This window comes from Ambystoma mexicanum, chromosome 10, assembly GCF_040938575.1.
Source record: "Ambystoma mexicanum isolate Mex_15411 chromosome 10, UKY_AmexF1_1, whole genome shotgun sequence".
NCBI classification, from domain to species: domain Eukaryota; kingdom Metazoa; phylum Chordata; class Amphibia; order Caudata; family Ambystomatidae; genus Ambystoma; species Ambystoma mexicanum.
In genome coordinates this window covers 1,456,264,263-1,456,287,095 of record NC_090932.1, presented here as the reverse complement: position 1 = coordinate 1,456,287,095, position 22,833 = coordinate 1,456,264,263, and the positions used below count along the sequence as shown (strand labels likewise).

The following is a 22,833-nucleotide window of genomic DNA, read 5'->3' as shown; positions in this document are numbered from 1 at the left end:
CTGCAAATCCTGTGTTCCTGGGCCTCAGTCGTGGAGACAAGAGGGAGGACGTCTGGAGGACTCCTGTACTGCAACGGGACGGTCTGCAACAGAAAAGGACCAACTTCTATTCAGTGGCACTTTGCAGTTTCCGATCCTCGTGTCTCAGCAAATAGCACCACAGCGGACTCTTTGCTGTTGAGATAGACTTTACTTGGACAACTTAAAAGCAATGCCCATAAACTGGTGTTCCTCTTCCAGGCTCTACGGTTTCCAGCAGCGACTGCAGTGGAAATGCAACCAGCTTCGAGAAGATGTCGAGGTGGCTTAGGAGTTGATAGGTCCCACTAACTCAAAGGGAGAAGTCGTCCTTGCAGGGCTTCTCTAGTCGAAACGAATTCGGAGATTCAGCAAAGCAGCAGGACTTCACCAGGCAAACTAACGGTCCAGGAGTTGCAGCAGGCGTCTCTTCCAAGTTCTTCTTCGGATTCCTTCGTCCATTAGTCAACTTTGCCTTCCAAGCCAAAAATCCTCGCCTTTTATGCAGGTTTCTCTCATTCATTCCAGCCTAGCTGGCAGTCACCCAGCAGGGAGGCTGTCCTTGCCAGACAGCCAGCCTGTCAATAACTGAAGAGTGCATTTCTGTCTCCTAGGAGACTAAGCACAGGGAATTTCGGCACCTCCCTCACTTCCTAATCCCGCTAGACACCATGGTGCCAGAGGCAGGCTTCACTTGTGAATACCACCAAAGACAAAACGAACAAAGGGACCAAACCTGCTTTGACACGCAGAGTAAATCTCAAGAAGGACCTTTCCACAAAATGGCACCCTTGGGTGCTTTACTGGAGCTGCAAACGCAGCCCGCGGTGTAAGCACACCACAGATGTTAAGAGTAAACCACTGCCACCAGCCATTCATCGAGAAAAGGGTTACATAAAATTGTTACATGACAAGCTAGACAAAAGGGGATAGTAAGTAACACATCCAGCACCCTATTGTAAGATAGTGTGTGCTGGGTCTAGAAAGTTACAAATGTAAGTAAAATCAATTTCACTTCACTGCTATTGGAAACAGTAGAGTATCCAAAAGAAGGTATTTAAACCTTTGGGAAATCTGAAAGACTTCCCTGTGCCACAACCAAACGAAACACAGAATACACATAGAATTAAATGTACAAGTCCCAAAGTTCAATAATGAGCTGGGGGTCTCTAAGGTGGGAGGAATTTAGCACTAAATTGAAAATTCTCCCTAACAAACTGCAAACACTAAACAAAAATCACCTAACAAGTGACTCAAACTGAGGCAAGGTAATGCAGTTTAAGTGCAAAATAATGTATTGATAGGAACATTAGTGTACTGGAAACTATGCTCTACCTCCTCTACAAAGTGATGGGAACCCGTCTGCCTGCTCACATATAAAGAAAATAGTAATTCCCCAGAACTGAAGGGTCTTGGGTCTGTTTGGTACTGGATGATACATTTGTGCTTTCAATTTGTGTACAAAATGAAGGTCAACCAAACTTTTCTCCTACTTTCTGTTTGTTTAGATTTCTTCCCAGGATTATGAACAATCCACGGACAAACGGATGCAAAGCCAGCTTGGACTTCTCAGACTCTGCCTGCACACAGAGTGATTGGCTATTTTGCATGACCACGAGAACTCTCAAACTGCTAGCACAACGCTGGAGTGGAAAGATGAAACTTTCAATCTTGCACATTGGGTGCAGATTACATAGATGTTTGGTGAAAAGGAGTTTAAAAACAACTCGCTCAGTGTGGGTCAGACACAGCCAAGTGCCCAGGATAACCAATACATTTCTTCAACCAAGTTGAAGAATTGTTTCTATAGTACATAACATCAATCAAGAAAACAAATAAAGGGTAACCAAAAGTGTTGGTGACAATTGTTAACTCATATGGGCGATGACAGCCGCTCGAAGGATATTGTTACAGCTCTTAATGCAATAGCTTATTTTGTATATGACTTTTCAGGCCCTGCTTGCACAGCAGCACATTAACAACTAGTTGGGAAGGAGGCAGAACAGCATGCCAGAGTAATGTGTCACTATTGTAGATCATACAATATTCATGCACACTGAAAAACAGAACACAGGCAGCATTCTCTCACCTTTACCTGCTCTATAGGTCTTGGCCTGGTTCACTTGCATTTGTGTCATGGGGATAGGATAGAGAGGCTGAAATGTATGAAGGAAAATGAAACAGTTAGTGACAGAAAACATTATACAGTCACTAAATTATTTCTTTACAAACATCACAAATCTCAATTTTATTTTTATTTAACCAACTATATTAAAGGGGAAGAGGCACAAGCCAATCACACTTTTACTAATTTACGGGCAGAAGTAGTTGGTGAAAAATGAACCAAGTATTGGGTCTCCAAGATTAAGCTTTTAAAAGAAAGTGCATGACTTTGCAATATACTCCCACAAACAGTATGCATTTATGGCAATGTTAGATTCATTAGTAATACAATGCTTCTCTCTAATGTACAGTGCCTTAACAACGTATATATTTTTATCCAATACCCAATGCAATGACTGCCTTGCAATTACTATCAAGACCAGCCATGTTTTCCAGTCTTGCCACTTGTTACTCGCCTATGTGATGGATCAGAAGTGATTATCTCAAGAAACCTGACCTGGGACCCTTCTCATGTGGCCAGAGAAAGGCAGACGCTTTCTGATTCTAACACTGGGGGTGGTTTTCTGCGGGAGGATCACATGAGAGAGGACTCAGGTCAGGAGAATTGGGAGTACCCTCTAAATAACTTCACTAGAGACCCTAGAGTTTTAACGGCCTTCTGTAAGATTGAGACCTATGATACAAAAAGTAATCAGAACATTGGGGACTTCAAGTCACACAATGCCCCAAGTACTGAGATGAGGAAGAGGGGCTCAGAGGCACGGAACTGCATTATACACTTAAATGATCCTAATGATCCAAACCTGAGCGGGACTGTTGGGTATATAATGCCCCCTCAGGTGCAGGCCATTAAAACAAGAGGTTGGAGCAGTAGTCGGAGTTGTGAGCCACAGTTGCAGCAGCTGAAAAAGATAAACAAATATGCCAGAGCTGCTGTTTGTGTTGAAATGGATGGTTGTCCTGAGAGGGTATTTAACCTGAAGTACAGAGTTTTAGCAGTGGGAAGCAGTGTTTTGACAGGTTGTCCCTTGGGAGAGAGAAGCTCTCCTTACTTCCTGCCTGGTCCCGGTAGCTGGCAAGCACCAGAGTGCAGGAGGAGCAAGAGAGGCTCCCTTTCCAAGCAGCGCGGGCGCAGGAACAAAATCCAAGCTGTTCAGCGTTTTAAGAGCAGCAGATGCAGCAGTTCGAGCAGATGCGAGTAGAGAGACCAGTGATCTGGCCTGTCCTAGGTAACCCCGGAATGCTCTGTAGTCCAACGATGGCTGCAAACCCATAGTTTGAATATCAAACTAATGCAATGAAGTCTTATTGCCGTTACAACCACTTAAAAGGAAAGTCAGAAAAGAAAGGTTACAGTTATTGCCAGGAGGAAGAAGGGGAAATAATGAAGCTATATAAAATCTGTACGGCCAAAGTAAAGAGGGGGCCCTACTGAAGAGAAACAATAACCACCATGCCCAAGTAAACCACATTGGCCATGTAATAAGAGAATGATACTGCAGACAGATTGTGACCAGTATTCCCATAAGGGGGAAGAGAAAATAATTACACAATACACCAACAAGCATTGCCTAAGCCAAAGAAAGAAATGTTATAAAGAGACATTGTCAGCAGGTGAATGGTGTGAAATTGAGAGATCAAGAGTGGCAGGAGAGAAGTCCTCAATGCAAGAGATATCAAGGAGGAGAGGAATATTACCTACAGTGTATGTGGCAAATAAAAAAGGGTAACAAAAAGCACCAATGTGTATTTTGTCCTCGCAGAAAAAGTTGTGAATCTAAATGTTACTGAAAGTCGAGGATTTAGTGTGAAGTAAGCCTCAGCACAGAGTACTTGTAGTAGGGTTAGGAGATTAAATAGTCCTGGCAGGCCAGTATAACAGGAAAAGGATTGTTAGTGGTAGTCAGTGAAGTTTGCATAGGATCTGAGTGATATGGTAGTCTCTCCGTGATCCAGTAACTAAGCATGATGCTGTACTTTGGATCAAGTGCAGAGGTTGTAAGGTGTGCTATGTGGTGCCAGCATAAAGTGTGCTGCAGTAATCGAGTTTGGCACCTATTATGGAACAAGCAATGTGAGCACAATGTTCAGTTGATAGGAGTGGTTGGATTTGTCTCAGTATCACAAGGTAGAAGTTGCACAAGCTGCACAAGCTTATCAACTGAATTCTCTCCATTTGATTCTTTGTCTGCCTTCCTGAAGGACCCTCGCATCTGCGGCTTCAGTGGCTGTTTTCTCCTGCCACCTACGTGTTCCTGAGACCATTTTGAATTACAGGGTAAGCCCTGCATTTACCGTTGCACATTGCACCTGATAGACACATTTTCTTCTTCTTTTTCTTCTTAAAAAAAAAAGATTAACAAAAATCCGATTTTGTGTGTTTGGGTGGCGAATTGCGTGAAAAAGCAATCTTTGCATTCCTTTAACCCATTTCGTGGGTTTTGCCTCTATTGTTCACGGTCAGTCTCTGTCCCATACTGGGCACTGGCCTTTCCAAGATGGCCTCATCTGTTTCTAGCTCCTGAATGTGATTGCTTTGCCCGACTCCCACACCCTATTGACTGACTGGGTCTTCATTGCCCAATGAGAGCATCCGGGAGGCGGGAGCCGGCACCATCTCCGAAGGCCCACGAGGAAGGCCCATGTCTGCTATCCTGTCCGCTGAATGGAGGCGACACAATACCTATTACCACAGCCCAACCCTCCTTGAGGCCATCATCCCAGGTCACCTGGATTATCATGACTCTCTTACCTCACCCTGTATGGCTTAGTTACCTCCTGACTGCCCTGTTCTCTCAGCTCTCCCTGTTATGTACTCATTTAAGTTGTTCTGTACCTCACCTTTACCATCTGCCTCCCACTTCGTCACCTTAACAACAGGGCCTTGCATTTAACTTGAAATTCAAACTTGGGTGTATTTTGCATTCAACTGCCCATTGATTGTAACCTGCTAGCCAAGCGACTGTTCCATACCGCTGTACTTGCATACTCCTCCCTCTGCCTCCTTGCTCTTCCCACCCATGGCGCTTTCTGTTTCTCCCATCTATCCCTTCTCACTAAGTCTGGAAAGAAGAAATTCAAAAAGGATATCTTGGCCTCCAACCCAGGTCTCCCTATCGCTGATACCTATTATAGCGCCTCTTCGAAACAGACCCTCACTGACCTTCTCTTTGTCGTTCCTTCGCGGGATCTATGGACCCGGCATATGATCTCTGTGCTCTGTCCTGTCTCCTCCTCTCCCATTAATGGTGGCACCCGCTGGTAAGTCCTCATGGATTCCTTCCACTCATCCAGAGTCATCCTTCATGTTTACCTTAATTGCACTATCATGGTCCAAGGTCCTCAGGCCAATCTCCTCTGCTTTGATAGGTGGTTGCCTCGCCTCATCAACTTCCTTTAATCTCCGGCTGACCCTCCTCTCATTCCTTGGCTACCTTGCCCACTCCTCCATTCTCCCCTGTCCCATTTCAGGCTCTCTCCACACCTCTGCAGGGTGTACCAATGATCTGTCCCCCCTCCCCAGAAGGTCTTTAAGGCTGGCAACCTTCTTCATCTTGCCACTCTCAACTCTCGCTCTGCTGTCAAACACTCCTCCGACATCTACCACATCCTCGAAGAACTGGATTTCGATGTCCTTGGTCTTACTGAGACATGGTTTACAGCCAGCTATGTCACAAGCTTTCAGACTCTCCTCCCAGAGGGCCACAAGTTCCGCTCCGCCCCCAGAACCACCTGGCTGTAAGCCCTCATCTTTTCTGAGTGGATTCCTGCCACCATCATCCCCACTCAGATTTACCCCTCTTTCGAATGCCTTGTCTGCAGGCTTTACATCTCTCCTATGAAAACAAAACTGGTTGTTGCCAATTGTTAACCCTATGTTGCACTCCCTGGGGGACTAAATATCCCAGGGTAATTATGTTTCTGGGGAACTGGAGGGCTAACTAAGTATGGAGGGCTCCCTTTCACAGACCACAAAGGTAATTGTTTCACTGCATCAAATTCATCTATTTAGCAAATATCAGTAACAAGAAACAAATCCATGCGTAATAATTATATTCTCATGTAATGAATAAGATCAAAACACAGTTTATATGAAAAAAGCATATAAGAAAGAAAATCAAAACAGTTCACATAGAAAAATATTTCAATTTATATTCTTTGTCAAATGTAACCATCTGTATTTGGTGGCTAGTATCCAATACAGAGCGTTGAGACTTTCAACATTCAACTAAAAATGGGTCACTACAAATCAATAATAGTACATCATGTTGCATTCATCATATAATCCGAGATAATTCTGGAATGAGTACTCCAATACACTCCTCTCAAAATAGTTCATGCCAACGCGTTTCGGATTCAAATGAATCAATCTTCAGGGCTGGGAGTGTTTGATTCAGTGAAATTTTCAGAAAATTCTAGCCTAAGGGATAGGAAATAGACTTTTAGTTCCACTGTTCCCATGTATAGGAATCTCCAGGTGTATAAACTAGATTTAGCTAAGAGTATACTGACCTTATGTTAGGTCAGAGGTGGTTTAAGAGTTCTGCCTGTAAAATAGATAGTGTTACTCTACAAAGGCAGTACTGGTTATGTTATTACAAAGCAATAGTGTGCGTTATGAAGAGATAATGCATAACTTTCCCGGCAGTGCTATCTGCTCATAGAGCCGGGTAATGGGATTGTAGAACTGGCGCTGTCCCACTGTGTGAAGTGGTAGGAATAAGAAAGTAGTATAAGGTTGTCTCAAAGAAAGGCTGCTGGCATTTCATACGACATAATATGAAGAGTCATGTAGGGCCATAAAGTCTCCCAATTGGAGCAGAATAAGCATAATACATTGCTCATCTATAACCTGAATGATAGATAATGTGTTAACATGGGCATTATCCAGCACAGTGATAATTATCAAACAGTCGCACTTCCGTAAACTGATCGACGGTCAGAATGGAAATTCCAAAGCTATTTTAAAAATGTTGTTGCGTGTTAACATTAGGTTGCAGGGATCAAAACATGATAGCAGCGTAACCAGAGAATCGTTGGTTTCATACAACGTTATATGCAGAGTCATGTAGGGCCGGACAGTCTCCCAATTAGAATAGAGTAAGTATATTATATTATATTGCACCTCTGTTACTTAGATGGTATCTGTCATGTTCATACAGACCTTATCTAGTGCAGTCATAACTTATTACAAAACTGCACGAACGTAGACGGAACGACGGTCAAGATGGAAATAACCAATCTACTTAAAGAAGTTGTCGCGTATTATCATTAGGCTGCAAGGATTAAAATATGATAGCAGCGTAACCAGAAAATCATTAGTTTAGCAAAGTGTCAAGTCTACTCACTCAGCATTCCACAGTGCAGAGTGCCAAGCCAGCCGTCTGCACAACAGGCGGCTCGAGTGCTCACTGTGTTTATTGTTTTCATGGTAGCTGCGATCAACCTCATCAGTGCTGCGTCCATCGGCCGCCATCTTAGTATGGGATAAATAGGCAGGTATTGTTGCCTGTAATATTCCCAATAGTGACATGTCTAATCCGATAGATTAGATCACGGTGGTAAGCAGAAACCAGGATGGAAAAAGTAAATATAGCATAATATTATACTTGAGCACAGACAATAATATTCATTGTCACTAACACATGGCCCTTGGCCATTCTGGATATTTCGTAAAGGGGAACAGTAACATCCGTGTATTAAAGATACACCTTTGGGCATAATATGGTGTGTCATACGGAAACATACATAAAGTGGTTAGATTAGTGCAGGGAATGGGGCAAAATCGCAGACGTAGATCCGCGGGGTGCCCCATGCCTGCGCTCATTTAGGTGGCCAAACAGCCATGTAATCTAAGATGAAGAGAAGAAAAGTCATGCAAGTTAGGCGGATAAGAAGACAAGAAGAGATAGTGCAGGGTCCCCTACACTAGATCATTCATTTATTGTGTCATGGCACTAGACCCAGTATGGAAACACAGTAGTAGCAATGGGTGGAACTAGAGCATAATCTCTCTAACGTAAGAGTTAAGGTAGAGGTCCGATAGCGGCAAGCGTCGCTTTCCGACTTAATATTCCGGTATCACCACTTTCAGTTTTCCACCCGCTCAGTCTATAGTGGCAGTGTTTGATATGATGTTCGAGCTCGAAGGATTACCTACTCACAATCTAATTGGATGGATCATATAGGATCGGGAGTCTTCCCGCTCACAGGCTGTAAAGGTGTTTGACATGATGTTAATACTCATAGGGTTACCTACTCGCAATCAAATTCTGCAGAACATACAGGTTTGAGATAATTCTCAGACAATGCACATGAGATCTAAGTCACAGTTCATGTCCCTAGGGCTAGGACAATCCAGTAAATCAACCCATAGAATCTCTCTTTGCAAATGTCTCCTGTGGATATCACCCCCTCTGATTTGTTCTAAAACAATACATTTCAGTTGTGCAATAGAGTGTCTCGCTTCAATAAAATGCATAGCAACCAGTGATTTCAGTTTCTTAGTTTGTATATTAGACTCATGTTCAGTCCATCGGGTCTTCGCTTTTTTCATGGTGATGCCAACATAATAGAAGCCACACGGGCCCTTCAACGCATAAACCACATTAGATGAGTCAAAGGTACATGAGTGGTTTAATGAGATTGGTTTACCTGAGTGGGGGGTGGTAATGGTGTTCCCTGGTAATATGTTACTGCAGTGTTGGCCGTTGTAACAGGGTTGTGTACCCTTGTGTTTGGCCATTCTTGTCTGCATAGTGGGAACCTCAGCCCCGATTAGGCTGTTACGTAATGATCTGCTATTTCTGGAAGCAAAGATGGGTGGTTGTTGGAAAAGTGACTGAAGTTGGGGATCCATTTGCAGCATTAGCCAGTTCCTCAGTATGATACTCTTGATCTTTTTACTCTGAGTTGAATGGTTCGTTACATACACCATACAGTCATCTTTACTTTGTGTTTTAGGTGTAAGCAGGGTTTCCCTGTCAACAGCTTCCACTTTCTTGGGATATTGAGTCCCCCAAGGAGTGCAACATAGGGTTACTGATTGGCATCAACCGGTTTTGTTTTTGTACAGTTTTCCCTAGAGTCTCGAGTGGCCTTTGTGACTCACCCTCTTGCACCTGAAAATCACCTAACTTTTGGATCACCCCATGTCTATTGATAACTAAGCGAGACATTTTTTCACATAGCTGTGCCTCCTGTCACATATTTCTTTATTTTTCAGTCTCTCCTAGCCACTCTCTTACTGTTGCTACTCTCTACCGGCCTCCTGGTCAAATCACCTCTTTTCTCTCAGAGTGGGCCGACCTCTCCTCCTCTCTCCTGGCCTCTACCACTCAACTCCTCATCCTCAGTGACCTCAACATCCACCTTGATTCTCCCTGTCCCTCATCTTTGCTCTTTCAAGACCTTTGATATTCCCTCTATCCTCCCCTCTGGCCCGACGTACTCTGCAGGTCACACACTGCGTCTTGATCTCCTCTGGCCTCCCCCTCTCTATCCCTCTGACCACTCCTCTCTCCTGGAGTGACCACTTCCTCCTCTCCTCTCCTCTCACTCTCTTCCCCCCCCAAGCCAAGCCTACCCCAACACTGCCACCTACCTTCTGGGACTTCAGGCCCATGAAGCGCGTGTCAGTTGATGCTTTTGCTGCTACCTTTTCTCCCCCAAACCTTTCTCCTCTGGCTGACTCAAATCTGGACACAGCCCTGTCCATTCTCTACTCTTCTATTTCCGATATTCTGGATGCTCTTGCCCCTGCCATGAGGATCTGCTTGAAGTCCAAAGCCAAGTGCAATTACTGGTTTGACTCTAGGGCGGCTGAGAGGAAATGGAGGGCTTCTTGTTCATCCTCTGACAAACTGCTCCAAAGGCAATACTGACTCTCTGTCCACACCAAGAAGAGAGTCCACATTCAAGTCACTGTCTCGGCGGCATCTAACAACTCAGCCAAAATCTTTAAAATTTGTAAAGAGCTGGCCAACCCTGCTGCAGTCGCTACCCCTCCTCTTGTCTACCAGGCTCTCTGCAATTCCCTTGCCTCCCTCTTTATCTCAAAAACCCAGGACATCCTGTCCACGCTCTCCTCCCTTGCAGTCTGTGCGTGCTGACCCTCCTTTAATCGCCCCCCCCCCCACCCTCTTTCGCAATTTTTCCTCTTTTCCCCTGACGAGGTCACTAGACAAGTCCGATCTATGAAAGCCTCATCAAAACAGGTTCATCCCTGTTCCTCCAAAACTATCAAGGACCACATGGATACCCTCGCCCCGGCCCATGCCAATTTCTGTAACCTATCCTTTGCCCCAGCAGCCCTCCCCTTTCCTCCCCTACCTTCCCGCCCCTCAGAAGCACTTCCTTGTACATCCTCTGAAGAAACCCACGGCCGACCATTCTTGTCCGGCTAACTATCGCCCAATCTCCACTACTCCTTTTCTAGGGAAACTCCTGGAAAAACTGAACATCTCTCATCTTAATGTTCACTCCGATTCTGTTAACTCTCTCCATGACTACCAGTCTCGCTTCAGATCTGCCAGAAACAAGGAAACTGCTCTCCTGAACATCCGTGAAGATTTGCTCTCCAACCTTGACTCTAACATTCCGTCAGTCCTCATCCTACTTGATCTCTCTTCTGCCTTCGACACGGTCAACCACACCATCCTGCTCAGCCGTCTCCGTGATAACCTGGGTATCACCGATAAGGCTCTGGCCTGGCTGACCTCTTTCCTCTCTGATCGACCCTCCCCTGTCTAACTTGGGTCCTTCCTATCATCTATCTTTCTCGCTACCTGTGGTGTTCCCCAGGGGTTTAACCTCTCACTCTGGCTTTTCAACCAATACCTGGCAACTCTCGCCCACTGCATTGCCATTTTCTGCTCACATTTCCAGTGCTATGCTGACGACAACTCATTTTCAGGTTGCCCTCGTCCACCTCCTCTTCCTCTCTGATCTCAGACTGCCTAACTGCCATTCAAGACTGGTGAGCAGCCAATGATCTTAGCAAGACAGAGATCCTCGTCATCAGCACACCTTCTACATCCTTTCCTCTCACCCTCTGGCCAGCATCCCTTGGCCCTCCTCCTACCCCTTGCTGTGAGGCTAAGAACCTGAGTCATCTTTGACTTCTCCGCCCACATCTCGGATGTCTCTAAAAAGTCAAACTTCCTACTTCATCGCCTCAGATGTACTCTGTCTTTCTTCTCCTTGCCCCAGAAGCTCATGGTCTCCCAAGCTCTGGTTCTCTTTAGGTTGGACTATTGTAACAGCCTCTTTCGAAATCTACCTGCCTTTACTCTCCGCCCTCTGCAACTAATCTAGAACAGGACTGCAAGACTTTTCCTTGGCCTCAAGCCCTGGGATCGTATCTCTCCAGCTGTGAAATCTCTCCATTGGCTTCCAGTGGATGCACCGCACGGATTGAATTCAAAACCCTCTTCATTGTCCACAAGGCTTTCTGGGGCCTGGGTCCAAAATACCTTCAGCTATCCCTTTGGCAATACCTCCCCTCTCAAGCTCTTCGCTCCATTTCCTCCAACTCCCTCAGGGTCAGTCTTTTTTCAAAGAAACGAGCTGGGGGTAGATCTCCGTCTTCGGCTGGGGCCTTCCTCTGGAACAACCTCCCTGCCACTCTAAAACTTGAGGAGAACCATCTCCGGTTCCGGAAGCACCTCAAGACCTTCCTCTTTGCTTCTGCCTTTGCCCTCACTCTCCCCTTCTGGTCTGTTGCTCTCTTGGCACTGTGCACCTAGCCACCCTCTGTCCTCCGGGCCTAGGTACGTGCTCAACCTGTCACCCTCCAGCACTGCCTCCAGGCCATCCCTTGCTCAGGTGTCTATCTGTACCCATACAGCCCCCACACCCTTTTTTTCTTCCTGCACTTATCAGACCTACTCTGTTGCCTTAAAACCAGCACTTGCTACTTGGGGGCTGCACTACCACTGTCTGTTGCATTCATTATTTGTTTCTCCTTTGCTCCGCACTTTCCATTTCGCCCCATTCCCATGCACTTTTCAACTACCTCTCTCCCATGCACTTGCGCATTCTCAAAGTACTGGGCCTAGTAAGATCATTGTTTTTGTTCTCCCATTTCCCCTCCCTTGCCTTGTCGCGCTCTGAAATACTTGTGTACGAGTGCGTTCGAAATAATTATATATGAGATACATTACTCACCGTAATCGTATTTCTGATGCTTGTATCTGCTTAAATTCACATGCTGTGCATAGGCCAACATCTAGTGGAAGCTGCAGAGTATTACAGTTTGTTTTTCGAAACTCGAAAATGGGCGTCGACAGAGGGCGTGCCAGTAATACTATCCCTAGTGTGAAGTCCACTGTACCCATGATTCCTCACAAGTCTAGGACCCTCAGATTGTATTTTTTCTGACATGAGGTAGCATGAGGAGTAGCGTGAGTACAGATAATCCAAGCAGATAGATAAGACTACAAGCATCCATGTGCCTTCTCTCAGAGGGGAGAAAGGGTGGGTCGCATGTGAATCTAAGCAGACACAAGCATCAGAAATACGATTACGGTGAGTAATGCATCTCTTCTGAGGCTTGTTGAATCTGCTTAGATCACATGGTGTGCATAGATTAGCGAGCAGTGTTAGAAGAAGGAGGTGGGATGTGAGAAGGGTCATGAGCAAATAAATGTCTTAAAACCGCTTGTCCCACTTGAGTATGTGTCTTGGAATGAGTGTCAATGCAGTAGCGCTGAGTAAAAGTGTGAATAGAGCTCCAAGTAGCTGCTTTGCAAATGGTGTCAAGGGGTACATTTGCAATGAAAGCCAGAGTGGCCCCAATGCCTCTTGTAGAGTGGGCTCTTGGCGTTAAAGGCAGAGTTTTTTCAGAAAGAGAGTAACACAGCTGGATACAGTTAACAATCCACTTAGAGATGGCACCTTTAGACAAACAGCTGATCTGTTTTCCTTAGCGGTCTGGTCTTGTTTAAATAGTAGAGGACTGCCCTACGCACATCTAGGGTGTGCAGTGTCACCTCAGCAGAGCTTTGGGGGTCTTGGAAGAAAGCCGGAAGCTCGATGGACTGATTCACGTGGAATTTAGAAATAAACTTAGGTGAGACCCTAGGGTGTGTACGTAAAACCAGTTTATCTTTATGAACTGTAAAGAATGGATCCTGCACTGACAGAGCCTGAATTTCATTGACCCTTCTTATAGATGTTATTGCTACTAAGAAGGCCGTCTTATAAGTCAGGTGTTTGATGGTGCAGCGGAGCCGAATGAACTTCGGGGCTGTTAAAAGGAGACTGAGGGAAGCAGGTCATAAGTACATGCTACTTTACCTGGCGAAATTGAAAGTTTTTGACACTCCGGAAGAAGCCATGGGATGGCTTGACATGCAGGGTTCCCCCCAGGAACCTGATATCCAGACGAAAGAAGGAGACGGACGAGATAAGTGATGAGTAACGAGAACATTGGGAGAGAGAGCGGTTTAAGACTATGGGACTGGACTTTAGCCACGGATATGACCTGTTAGTGGATGAGACCAGACTAGGATAGATAATGTGTTGTGCGCACTGAAACTGGTGCTTTCTTAAGGAGCCTAGTAGAGCTAGTCTTAACACCCCCTTTTAGTATTAATAGTTAAGGTGCCATTAGGGCAACTTCACCCTACTGAGCTCTGAGTATATTAGTCGGGGCTAGATGTGGGGGTGCCTGAGATCCAGGGATGGAGCTGGGCAACAGTTAGGAAGGGTGTTGTTGGGGAAGGGATGGGAGGGGGGAGTGGAGGGAGGTGGGGAGTTTGATATGTATATAGTTTTGGGGAGTTTGAGTTTTAGTTCAAACATGAGCCTACATAGCAGAATTGTATGGTTGAATCCGTGTCGCGCAGGAGGGTGGGATTTGCTGGAGGTAGAAAAGGAGGACGGGAATGAGCTATGGGGGATCTTAAAATAATTACGTGGAATGTCAGGGGACTTAACAGCTACCTGAAAAGGAACAAGGTCATGCTGTATTTGAGGAGGCAGAGGATAGATATCGCGCTGTTGCAGGAAACGCATCTGACACGGGAGAAGATGGAGCCGATTGTTAAGAAATGGAAAGGGGTGGTGGTGGGCTCGACATACTCTGCGTATGCTAGGGGAGTACTAATCTGGGTGGCGCCGCATGTTCCGTTCCAACCATTGCAGGAGGTGGCGGAGACAGATGGGAGGATGGTCATGTTGAGAGGATTGGTGGAGAATAAAGAGATAAGCATTGTAAATACATATGCCCCCAATCGGGATACAGCACCCTATTTCAGGACTCTGAGTGCCAACCTCGGAATATGTATGGGCAGCGCAGTGATTTGGGGTGGTGATTTTAACTGTGTACTGAATCCCAACGTAGATAGATTGGATGGCAGGGTTGATCGGCCCTCCCCAGCGGCGAAAGCATTGCAGACACGGTTAGATGATTTTCACCTGGCAGACGTGTGGAGAATTAGATACCCCCAAGAAAGGCAGTACTCTCATTATTCCACCCCTCATTAGCTACATACGAGACTGGACTATATCTTTGCCACGTCGGATGTGATGGTGGAGGTTACCCAGGTAGAATATAAGGCGAGGGTCCTCTCTGATCACTCGCCATTGGTTCTGGGGTGGCAGCACCGCCCCCCCGAGGGCACGGATCCCGACGTGGCGCCTTTGTGCTATAGCGCTCAAGGATCCAGTCTTTAGAGAGGATATAAGAGAGGAGATCGCAAATTACTTTGAGGAGAATACAGGCAGCGTTGACTCGGCAGGTACATTATGGGAAGCCTTTAAGGTAGTGATGCGAGGGGTTGCGATAGCAAAAGCAAAGGGCCTGCAGGGCGGGGTTCTGACTGATCTACGACGGACAGAAGAGGAACTGGACGGAATATTGAAGGGTGGATGCGAACACATGGAGCGAGTACTGGGGCTGCAACAGAAATGTGCGGAACACTGGCAAAGGCTCAGCAACCTTAATTATAGGAAGTACATCGAGAGACCACATGCGGGTGGGGATAAGACGGGACGGTGTTAGCGTGGCTATACAAGGGCGAGGCTCCAAGGCCCCCGATTAGAACAATAATGAGGGAAGATGGTAGCACATCGGACACCCAAGAGAGTGTCAACGAGGAGTTTGCAGAATATTATAAAGCTCTGTATGCGGATGAGATGGGGGGTAGCCGAGAGGAAATATTGGAAACATTAGGAGATATACGACTACCCATGATAAGTGAGGAGGAAAGGGAGGAGCTAGATGCACCGATCACCCTGGAGGAGCTAGAGGAAGTGGTGAGGCAACTGCCTACCTGCAAGACCCCAGGGGCGGATGGGTTCCCGAGTGAATTATATAAGACATACAAGGCAGAGGTGCTCCCCCCGATGTTGGATATGCTCAATGAAGCGTTTGAGGTGGGACGGCTGCCGGAAACACTCAAGAGGCGGTCATAATACCGCTCCCCAAGCCTAATAAACCTGCACACAGCTGCGGCTCCTACAGACCTCTCTCAATGTTAAACCAGGACATCAAGCTATTGACGGCTGTCCTGGCAAACAGATTACAGAGAGTGATCAGCAAGTTGATACACCCAGACCAGACGGGCTATGTCCCGAATAGGAATATAACCCATAACCATAGGCGACTCCGATGGGTGATTGAATGGGGTAGTACGGCTGAGGGCGAAATGGCCATCGTGGCCCTGGATGCGGTCAAAGCTTTCGACTCGGTCAAATGGCCTTGGTTGTTGGCGGCCTTGGAGAAGTATGGCATGGGGCCCCGTTATATGAGGTGGGTGACGATGCTATATAGTGAGCCACTAGCCAGAGTTAGGATGGGTGCAGTAATATCTGAGAGGTGGCACCTGAGTAGAGGCACTAGGCAGGGGTGCCCTTGGTCCCCGATGCTCTATATATTAGCCCTGGAGCCCCTAGCGATATACCTCAGACAGCAATACGACACGATAGGTATTGAAGGGGGAGGAGAACGACATCTGGTCTCCTTATACGCAGATGACTTGCTGCTATACTTAAGATACCCAGAAGAAAATCTCCAGTACATACTGGAGGTGATGGCGAGGTATGCAGAACTGTCTGGCATAGCGGTGAACCCCCAAAAATCCAGCGTGTTTCCACTAGGCGACTATAAGGGAACCCCTGAGACGCGGTTACCGGTGTTATTAATACCGTGGGAGGTTAGCTCTTTCCGGTACCTTGGGATAGATGTGTACCATACGGTGGAGGAGGAGCACAAGCATAATACTGAGGTGGCACTCAGGAAAATTGAGAATTGTATGCAGTTTTGGGTTAAGTTGCCCTTAGCAATGATGGGACGGGGTGCAATGCTGAAAATGGTGGTCCTGCCGAGGCATTTGCATTACTTTAGCAATGTCCCATACATGATACCCTGGAAGTTCTTTGCTGTACTTAAACAGTATGTGCAGGGATTTCTTGTGGCACGGTACCCGGAACAGAGTGGCGCTGTGGAAGTGCAAAACTTTTATGAAAAAGGGGGATAAAACAGCCCAATTTTGAGGTGTATGATGTAGCAAGTCAGTTGCAGTATGTGGCTCAGTGGCTTTCGGACGAGGCGACCCCCGAATATAGGTTATTTGGACATGACTGTACCCCATTTCACTTGCGGGAGATGATCTGGTTGCCCAAGGCCGAAATGAAAGAGCGCCCCAGGATGATGATGCTTGGGTGGCAGATGTGGCGTAGGGCGTGCCGGATGATGGAGAACCCATTTCCTTGCTCCCCGCAGGTGCTGCTGGTTGCGTTGGCAGGGGAAGATATGCAATTGAGAGCTATACTCAGGACCCATTGGGAATCTGTGGGGCTGGTAATGCTAGATGTCTGGCAGATGGGGGCCATTTTGGATTTTGAGGTCCTTGGGGTGGAGACAGGATCGCATGCGGGCCAGTACATTACATACCACAGAATTGTTCAGAGAATCCGGGAGACGTGGCCTGAAACTGTGTTAGGAGAAGAACCAGATGCCATCATAGAAATAATATATGATATATCAGATGGAGGGCATGAGATTTCCAGGCTGTATGAGATGATGATGTCTTAAGTTGGGAAGGACCTGACGCAGCGGAGGCTAGACTGGGAGGCGGAGGTGGGAACCCCGATAGAGGATGGGATGTGGGAACGGGCACTCGGACACCATGAGAAGGTGTCAAGGAATGCTAGACTAAAACAAATCCAACTATATATAATGCACAGAGCATATATGACACCCATGAGGATATCCAAGTTTGAAAACGCTGGACGACAAGCATGTCCCAAATGTGACGAGGAGAACACGGATATGACACACATGTTTTGGTCATGCCCAGTGATTGAGCATTTCTGGGGAGAAGTGGCACAAAAGCTAGCTGAGAAAGGGGTTACGCTGATTATAGACACAGCTTGGGCCTGTTTGCAGGGAGGGTTCCCCAGATCATCAAAACTTAAGCATGTTAATAAACTGAAAGACCTAGCATATGTGCTTGCTAAACGGAGGATCGCCATGGGATGGAAGACTTGTCACAAGCCACGGGTGGAGGTATGGTGGAAGGAGTTACAGAAATGGGCAGAGGCAGAAACAATAGTATGGCAAGAGTCGAACACTGTAGGGGGGGGGGAGAAGAGATAGGGACCCTGATGGCATGGAAATCACTAATAGCTAAATTGTTTGGAGCAATACAAGATCTGGCCGAATCTACAGGAAGCGAGACCCGGCCGCATGCGGCGGACACGGAGAACGATGAACAGACAGGCTCATGAAGGGGGGTGGGAAGGGTGGAAGCAGTGGCCAAGATTAAGAATTAATATGATTATTTTGTTGTAAAATGCACTGCGTGTTTGGTTGTATTTTGGTTTTGTTTGATTAAAATTAATAAAATTATTTAAAAAAATAAAAAAGTCAGGTGTTTTAGACTGCTTTTATGCATGGGTTCAAATGGGGGGCCCATGAGTTTGGATAGCACCACGTTAAGGTCCTATCCTGGTGGTGGGTTTGAAATAGGAGGGTGAAGTCTCTTTACTGCTTCCATGAAAGCTTTAACCACTGGTATCTTCCACCACGACACCTTATTATGGGATGTGGTGTATGCTGACAGCGCTGCCAGGTGTACCTTCAGTGAGTTAAATACCAGTCCTGCATCCAGCAGGTGGAGCATGTAGGGGACAATTGTGGAAGGAGTGCAATCAACTGGGTTGACTTGCTCATTCTGGCACCAGATAACAAATCGTTTCCATTTGTCAAAGTAGCAGTGCCGCGTGTTTGACTTCCTAGATTCCTTTAGGATGTCCATACACCTCTGAGATAATCTGAGATGCCCGAACTCTATGACCTCAGGAGCCATGCTGCTAGGTTCCTTGAGTTGGGTTGACAATTCACTGTTTGGCCTTGGTGCTGGGAGGCTAGGTTGTACCAGCCCGGGAGTTTGATGGGTTCGCATACTGCTTGTCTGCGTAGGTGTGGAAACCACAGTTGTCGCGCCCACATGGGAGCAACTAGGACGAGCGTCATTGCCGCTGTTCATCTTGTTGACCACCTTCCTGATGAGAGGTGTTGGTGGAAAAGCGTACGCAAACATCCCTGGCCAGTTCATCCACAGGGAGTTCCCCTGGGAGTCTGGCTGGGGGAACCTGAATGCAAATCCTGGGCACTGTCTGTTTTCGCTTGCGGCGAATAGGTCTATAGTGGGGAAACCCCACTATAGAAAATATCTTCTACGATTTCTCTGTGTAGACACCATTCGTGTTCCTCTGGGAGGGGATCTCTGCTCAAAGCATCCGCCAGAGAATTGAGATCCCCTGCAACATGTTGAGATGACAGGAAGATCTTCCGTCTGAGTGCCCATCTCCAAATTTTCTGGGCAAGCTTGGACAGATTTGGCGAACAAGTCCCTCCCTGCTTGTTTATGTAAAACATGGTTGTAGTGATGTCCGTCCGGATCTGCACTGACCGATTCAGCAGGTAGGGCTCGAACGCTTCAAGCGCTCTGAATACTGCCAGAAGCTCTAGCAGGTTGATGTGATTCTTGGCCACTGAGTGAGACCAGAGACCGTGAGCTGTGTGGTGGAGGCGGTGAGCTCCCCACCCTGTCAGGCATGCATCGGTTGTGACTACCGCCTGTATCTCGGGATCGTAAAAGGGTTTCCCCTTGGACAGATTTTCTCTTGTCCACCAGTGAAGGCTGTGTACCTGTGTTGGCGAAATGAACACTAGATCGTCTCACTGACCACTTGCCTGAGACCACTGTTTCGCCAAACATTTCTGCATGGGACGCAGGCGCGCGTGGGGGACCAGGTAAATAGATGCCATCATGCCTAGCAAACACATTGCTTTGCGGACCGTTATCTGGCGACCGGCCTGATATTGCGGAATTTGCAGCAGTATATACCGAATTCTTTCCTCTGACGGAAAGATCAAGCCCTCTTGCGTGTCTAGGATAGCTCCTAGGAACTGTTTGGAGATGCTTGCCACTAGACTTGAGCCAAATTCGAAGAGGAGGTTGATCGTCCTTTGAATTTTTGTTCTGCAAATTACTGGGGTCTCCCCCGTGATGAGCCATTCGTCCAGGTAGGGGTACACCGGGATTGCCACCCTGCGTAGGTGTGCTGCCGCCAGTGCCTTGGTTATTAGCCTTGGAGCCGAGGCTATCCTGAAGGGCAGTACCTTGAACTGGTAGTGCTGACTGTCCACCTTGAAGCGCAAGTACTTTCTGTGTGCTGGGAACATGGAAATATGAAAATAGGCATCTTTCATGTCCAATATTGCCATGTAATCCCCCTTTTTTAGGAGGAGGATTACCTCCTGGAGAGTAGTCATGCGAAATTTTTGGGGCTTGACATACTTGTTTGCAGGCCGTAAATCCAATACTGGGCGCATTGTCAAATCTTTTTTTGGCACAAGGAAGTAAGTTGAATAAATACCCTTGTTTACCTGGTGTCCCGAGACGAGTTCTATTGCATCCTTTCTCCTCGAGGAGGATCTTCTGGTGGTCCAAAGAATGTATTCTTTGTCGTGGAGGGTGGTTTTGGGGACGCTCTAACAGTTCAATGCAGTATCCTGCGGACACTGTGGACAGCACCCATCTGTCTGAAGTGATCCCTTCCCAAGCTTGGGTGAAGTTGGAAATGCGTCCCCCTACTGGGGATGTGTGAGAAGGGACCCTGAACGGAACGTCACTGTTTTGGTGGAGGCGTGCCGCCGCCTCTACTGGGGCTGCCTCTACCCTTACCACGCCCTCTCTTATTACCCCTGTCATAACCCTGGGTGGACTGCTGGCTGTTGTTGTTCCATTGTGTACCCTTCCCTGGGAATAGTTAGACCCTCTCTGGGAATTTTGTCCGCGTGGGCGACGAAAATTGCCATTCCCCCTCTGGTTAGGGGGTTTATTGGTTAGTTGGCCTAGGGATTTGAATGTCTCATACTCGCCCTTGGCATTTTTCAGCACGTCCTCGACCGCCTTTCCAAACAATAGATCCGGCTCCACCGGTTTGTCTATCAATGAAGCCTGGGTTTTGGCTTTGAACCCAGACTGTCGCAACCAAGCATGCCTTTTGATAACAGTACCTTCTGCTATCAATCTGCCGCCGATATCCGCTGCATCAAAGGTTGCTTTTAATATGCAACTGGACACGGCTCTTCCTTCCGCCGAAACTCGTGCCAATTGGCTTTTTAAGGGTTCTGGGGCGGAATCTATGAGTGCCGTGACTTCTTCCCACGGGTGGCAGTTGTAACTCGCCAGCGGGGTGGTGGAGTTAGCAATCCTTGCCTGGTAGGCGGAAGTGGAGGCTACTTTCCTGCCCAAGCCATAAATCTTCTTGCTCTCCTTGTCGGGAGGAGCTTCCGACGATGACAAGGGTGTTCCCGCCCTCTTACGGGTGTTAGTAACTACCAGGGAGTCCGGTTTCAGATGCCCTCTTATGTACAGTGGGTCTGTTTGGGCTGCCCTGAAAAGCTTCTCAACTCTGGGGTTTACCGCCCTAGTGAGATAGGGATTAACAAGGAAAGGGTCTATCCTCCTTTGTATAGACTTAAGGATAGGGATGGCCTGGCCAACAGGTCTCCTTTCTCCCACTAACTCCTCGGCAAAATCCCTCTCTTCCTGAGCACCCTGGGTGTCAATGTAGAAGTGTTCTGCCTCTCTGGACAGCACTTCATTCAAAAGAGGCTGGTTATCGACAGGGGAGTCGGTAACCGGGGGTTCTTTATCTACCGGGGAATCTGGCCTGTAGGTTTGTGGGTTGTCCTCCTCCTCCTCCTCCTCCTCCTCTTGGTCCTCGTCATCCCCATAGTAGCCTGTCCCAGTTTGTTCTTCCAACATGCCCAAATCTGGATCCTCATAAAGGGATGGATCTCCCTGATATTGAGAATAGGGCTGTATACTGAAGGGGTCTGAAGTAGGAGCTTCAACCCGGGACTTCTTACTTGGGGGGTATAGGATCCTTAGAGCCTGAGGGAGTTGACCCGTTGGGGGTAAAAGAGAGAAAGTGTTCAGGGTTTTTGGCGTAGAAATCTGCCAATGATCACATCTTTGACATGACTGTCTATGTCATCAGTAGAGCACTCTCTTGAACTGGGAATGATTCTTTCTTGAAGGCCTTATCTACACTAGACCTACTGGTTTGAACAGGGGTCTTTGGGGTAACAGAAGACCGAGACTTGTCCATCTGTTTAAGTGGGGTAGAAAGTCTTTAAGGTGTGGAAGTAGGCCGAGACTGCTTCCTCTGTTGTTTTTCACCTCCCCGTGTGTGGAATAGTGTTTACCCTGTTTTTTCACCCCACCGGAGTCTTTCGAAGCCTGGCGCCGAGGTTCGGGGGTAGTGTCCCTATCTCTGTGTAGTGGAGGTTGGGACTCGGGAGCAGCCGTTGCGCGGCCTGTTGACGCCGACTCCTGGAGTGTGGACTGGGGATAGAGGTTGGTTTCGTCTTCTGACGATCGAACCTCTGTTGCCTTGGGGAGCGAGGCACTTCTGGCAACAGTGGATGGTTGCCTGGAGTCATGCGGCGATCTAGATCAAGAACACCCAGAGGACACGGAATCGGACCGTTCTGTATGTGCCTCTTTCTGAGTACTCGGCGTGCGCGTCGAGTCTCGGTTGGCCTTCATGTGTTTTGTGGAAGTGCTGTGGGTAGCGCTTGTGTCGCCGGGGGTCTTCCCCCATAGCCGCCCTGCCGGACAACCTTCCGAGGTCGGGGACTTGCTCTTGGCTGTCAATTGTCGCCACGTTGCCCTCGCCGTCCGAAAGCACGGTGTCGCTGCCATGGCATCTTGACGCCTGGTGTGGTGGGCCCAACGCTTGATCCAACGATCCTTGAGTGTTTTCGGTTTGAACCTACTACACGCTCTGCGGTTAGCCTCGGGGTGGTACCTCGGTAAGCAGAGATTGCACGTGGCGTGCCCGTCAACCCAAGGGTACTTGCGGTTGCACTTGGGGCAAAATTGGAAAGGGGTACCCTCCATACGCACCTTGTGGCAGAGGACTAATAAGTGTAGGAATATATAAGAATGTACCTATATACCAAAAGAGTGTAGAGTATGTCCACCCCCCACTCTCCCTACTTGCAGGGCCGCGGCCAGAGGCCTTCCGAGGCCCAAATCCGTTGTGCAGCTCTCGACGGTCGATTCTTTCTCCGTGCCGGCGTTGAGTGTGGATGTTCGGTGACTCGACGTTGGGGCGGAGAAATGGGGAAAAATAACAATATTTTAGCAAAAGTATGGCTAA

At 47.5% G+C, this 22,833-nt stretch overlaps 1 protein-coding gene across 10 annotated transcripts in view; it reads right to left on the bottom strand.

The window, feature by feature from the left end:
- The window catches only part of ATXN2 (ataxin 2), a 2,542,428-nt gene that overhangs the window by 1,015,129 nt on the left and 1,504,466 nt on the right, over positions 1-22,833 (bottom strand). For 6 of the 10 annotated variants that reach the window (XM_069619525.1, XM_069619517.1, XM_069619521.1 and 3 more), the window contains one exon: positions 2,108-2,174. In XM_069619525.1, the coding sequence (XP_069475626.1) occupies positions 2,108-2,174 (67 nt within the window). The remainder of the gene's footprint in view (positions 1-2,107; positions 2,175-22,833) is intronic. The other 4 variants (XM_069619518.1, XM_069619520.1, XM_069619523.1 and 1 more) reach the window with 1 other exon arrangement.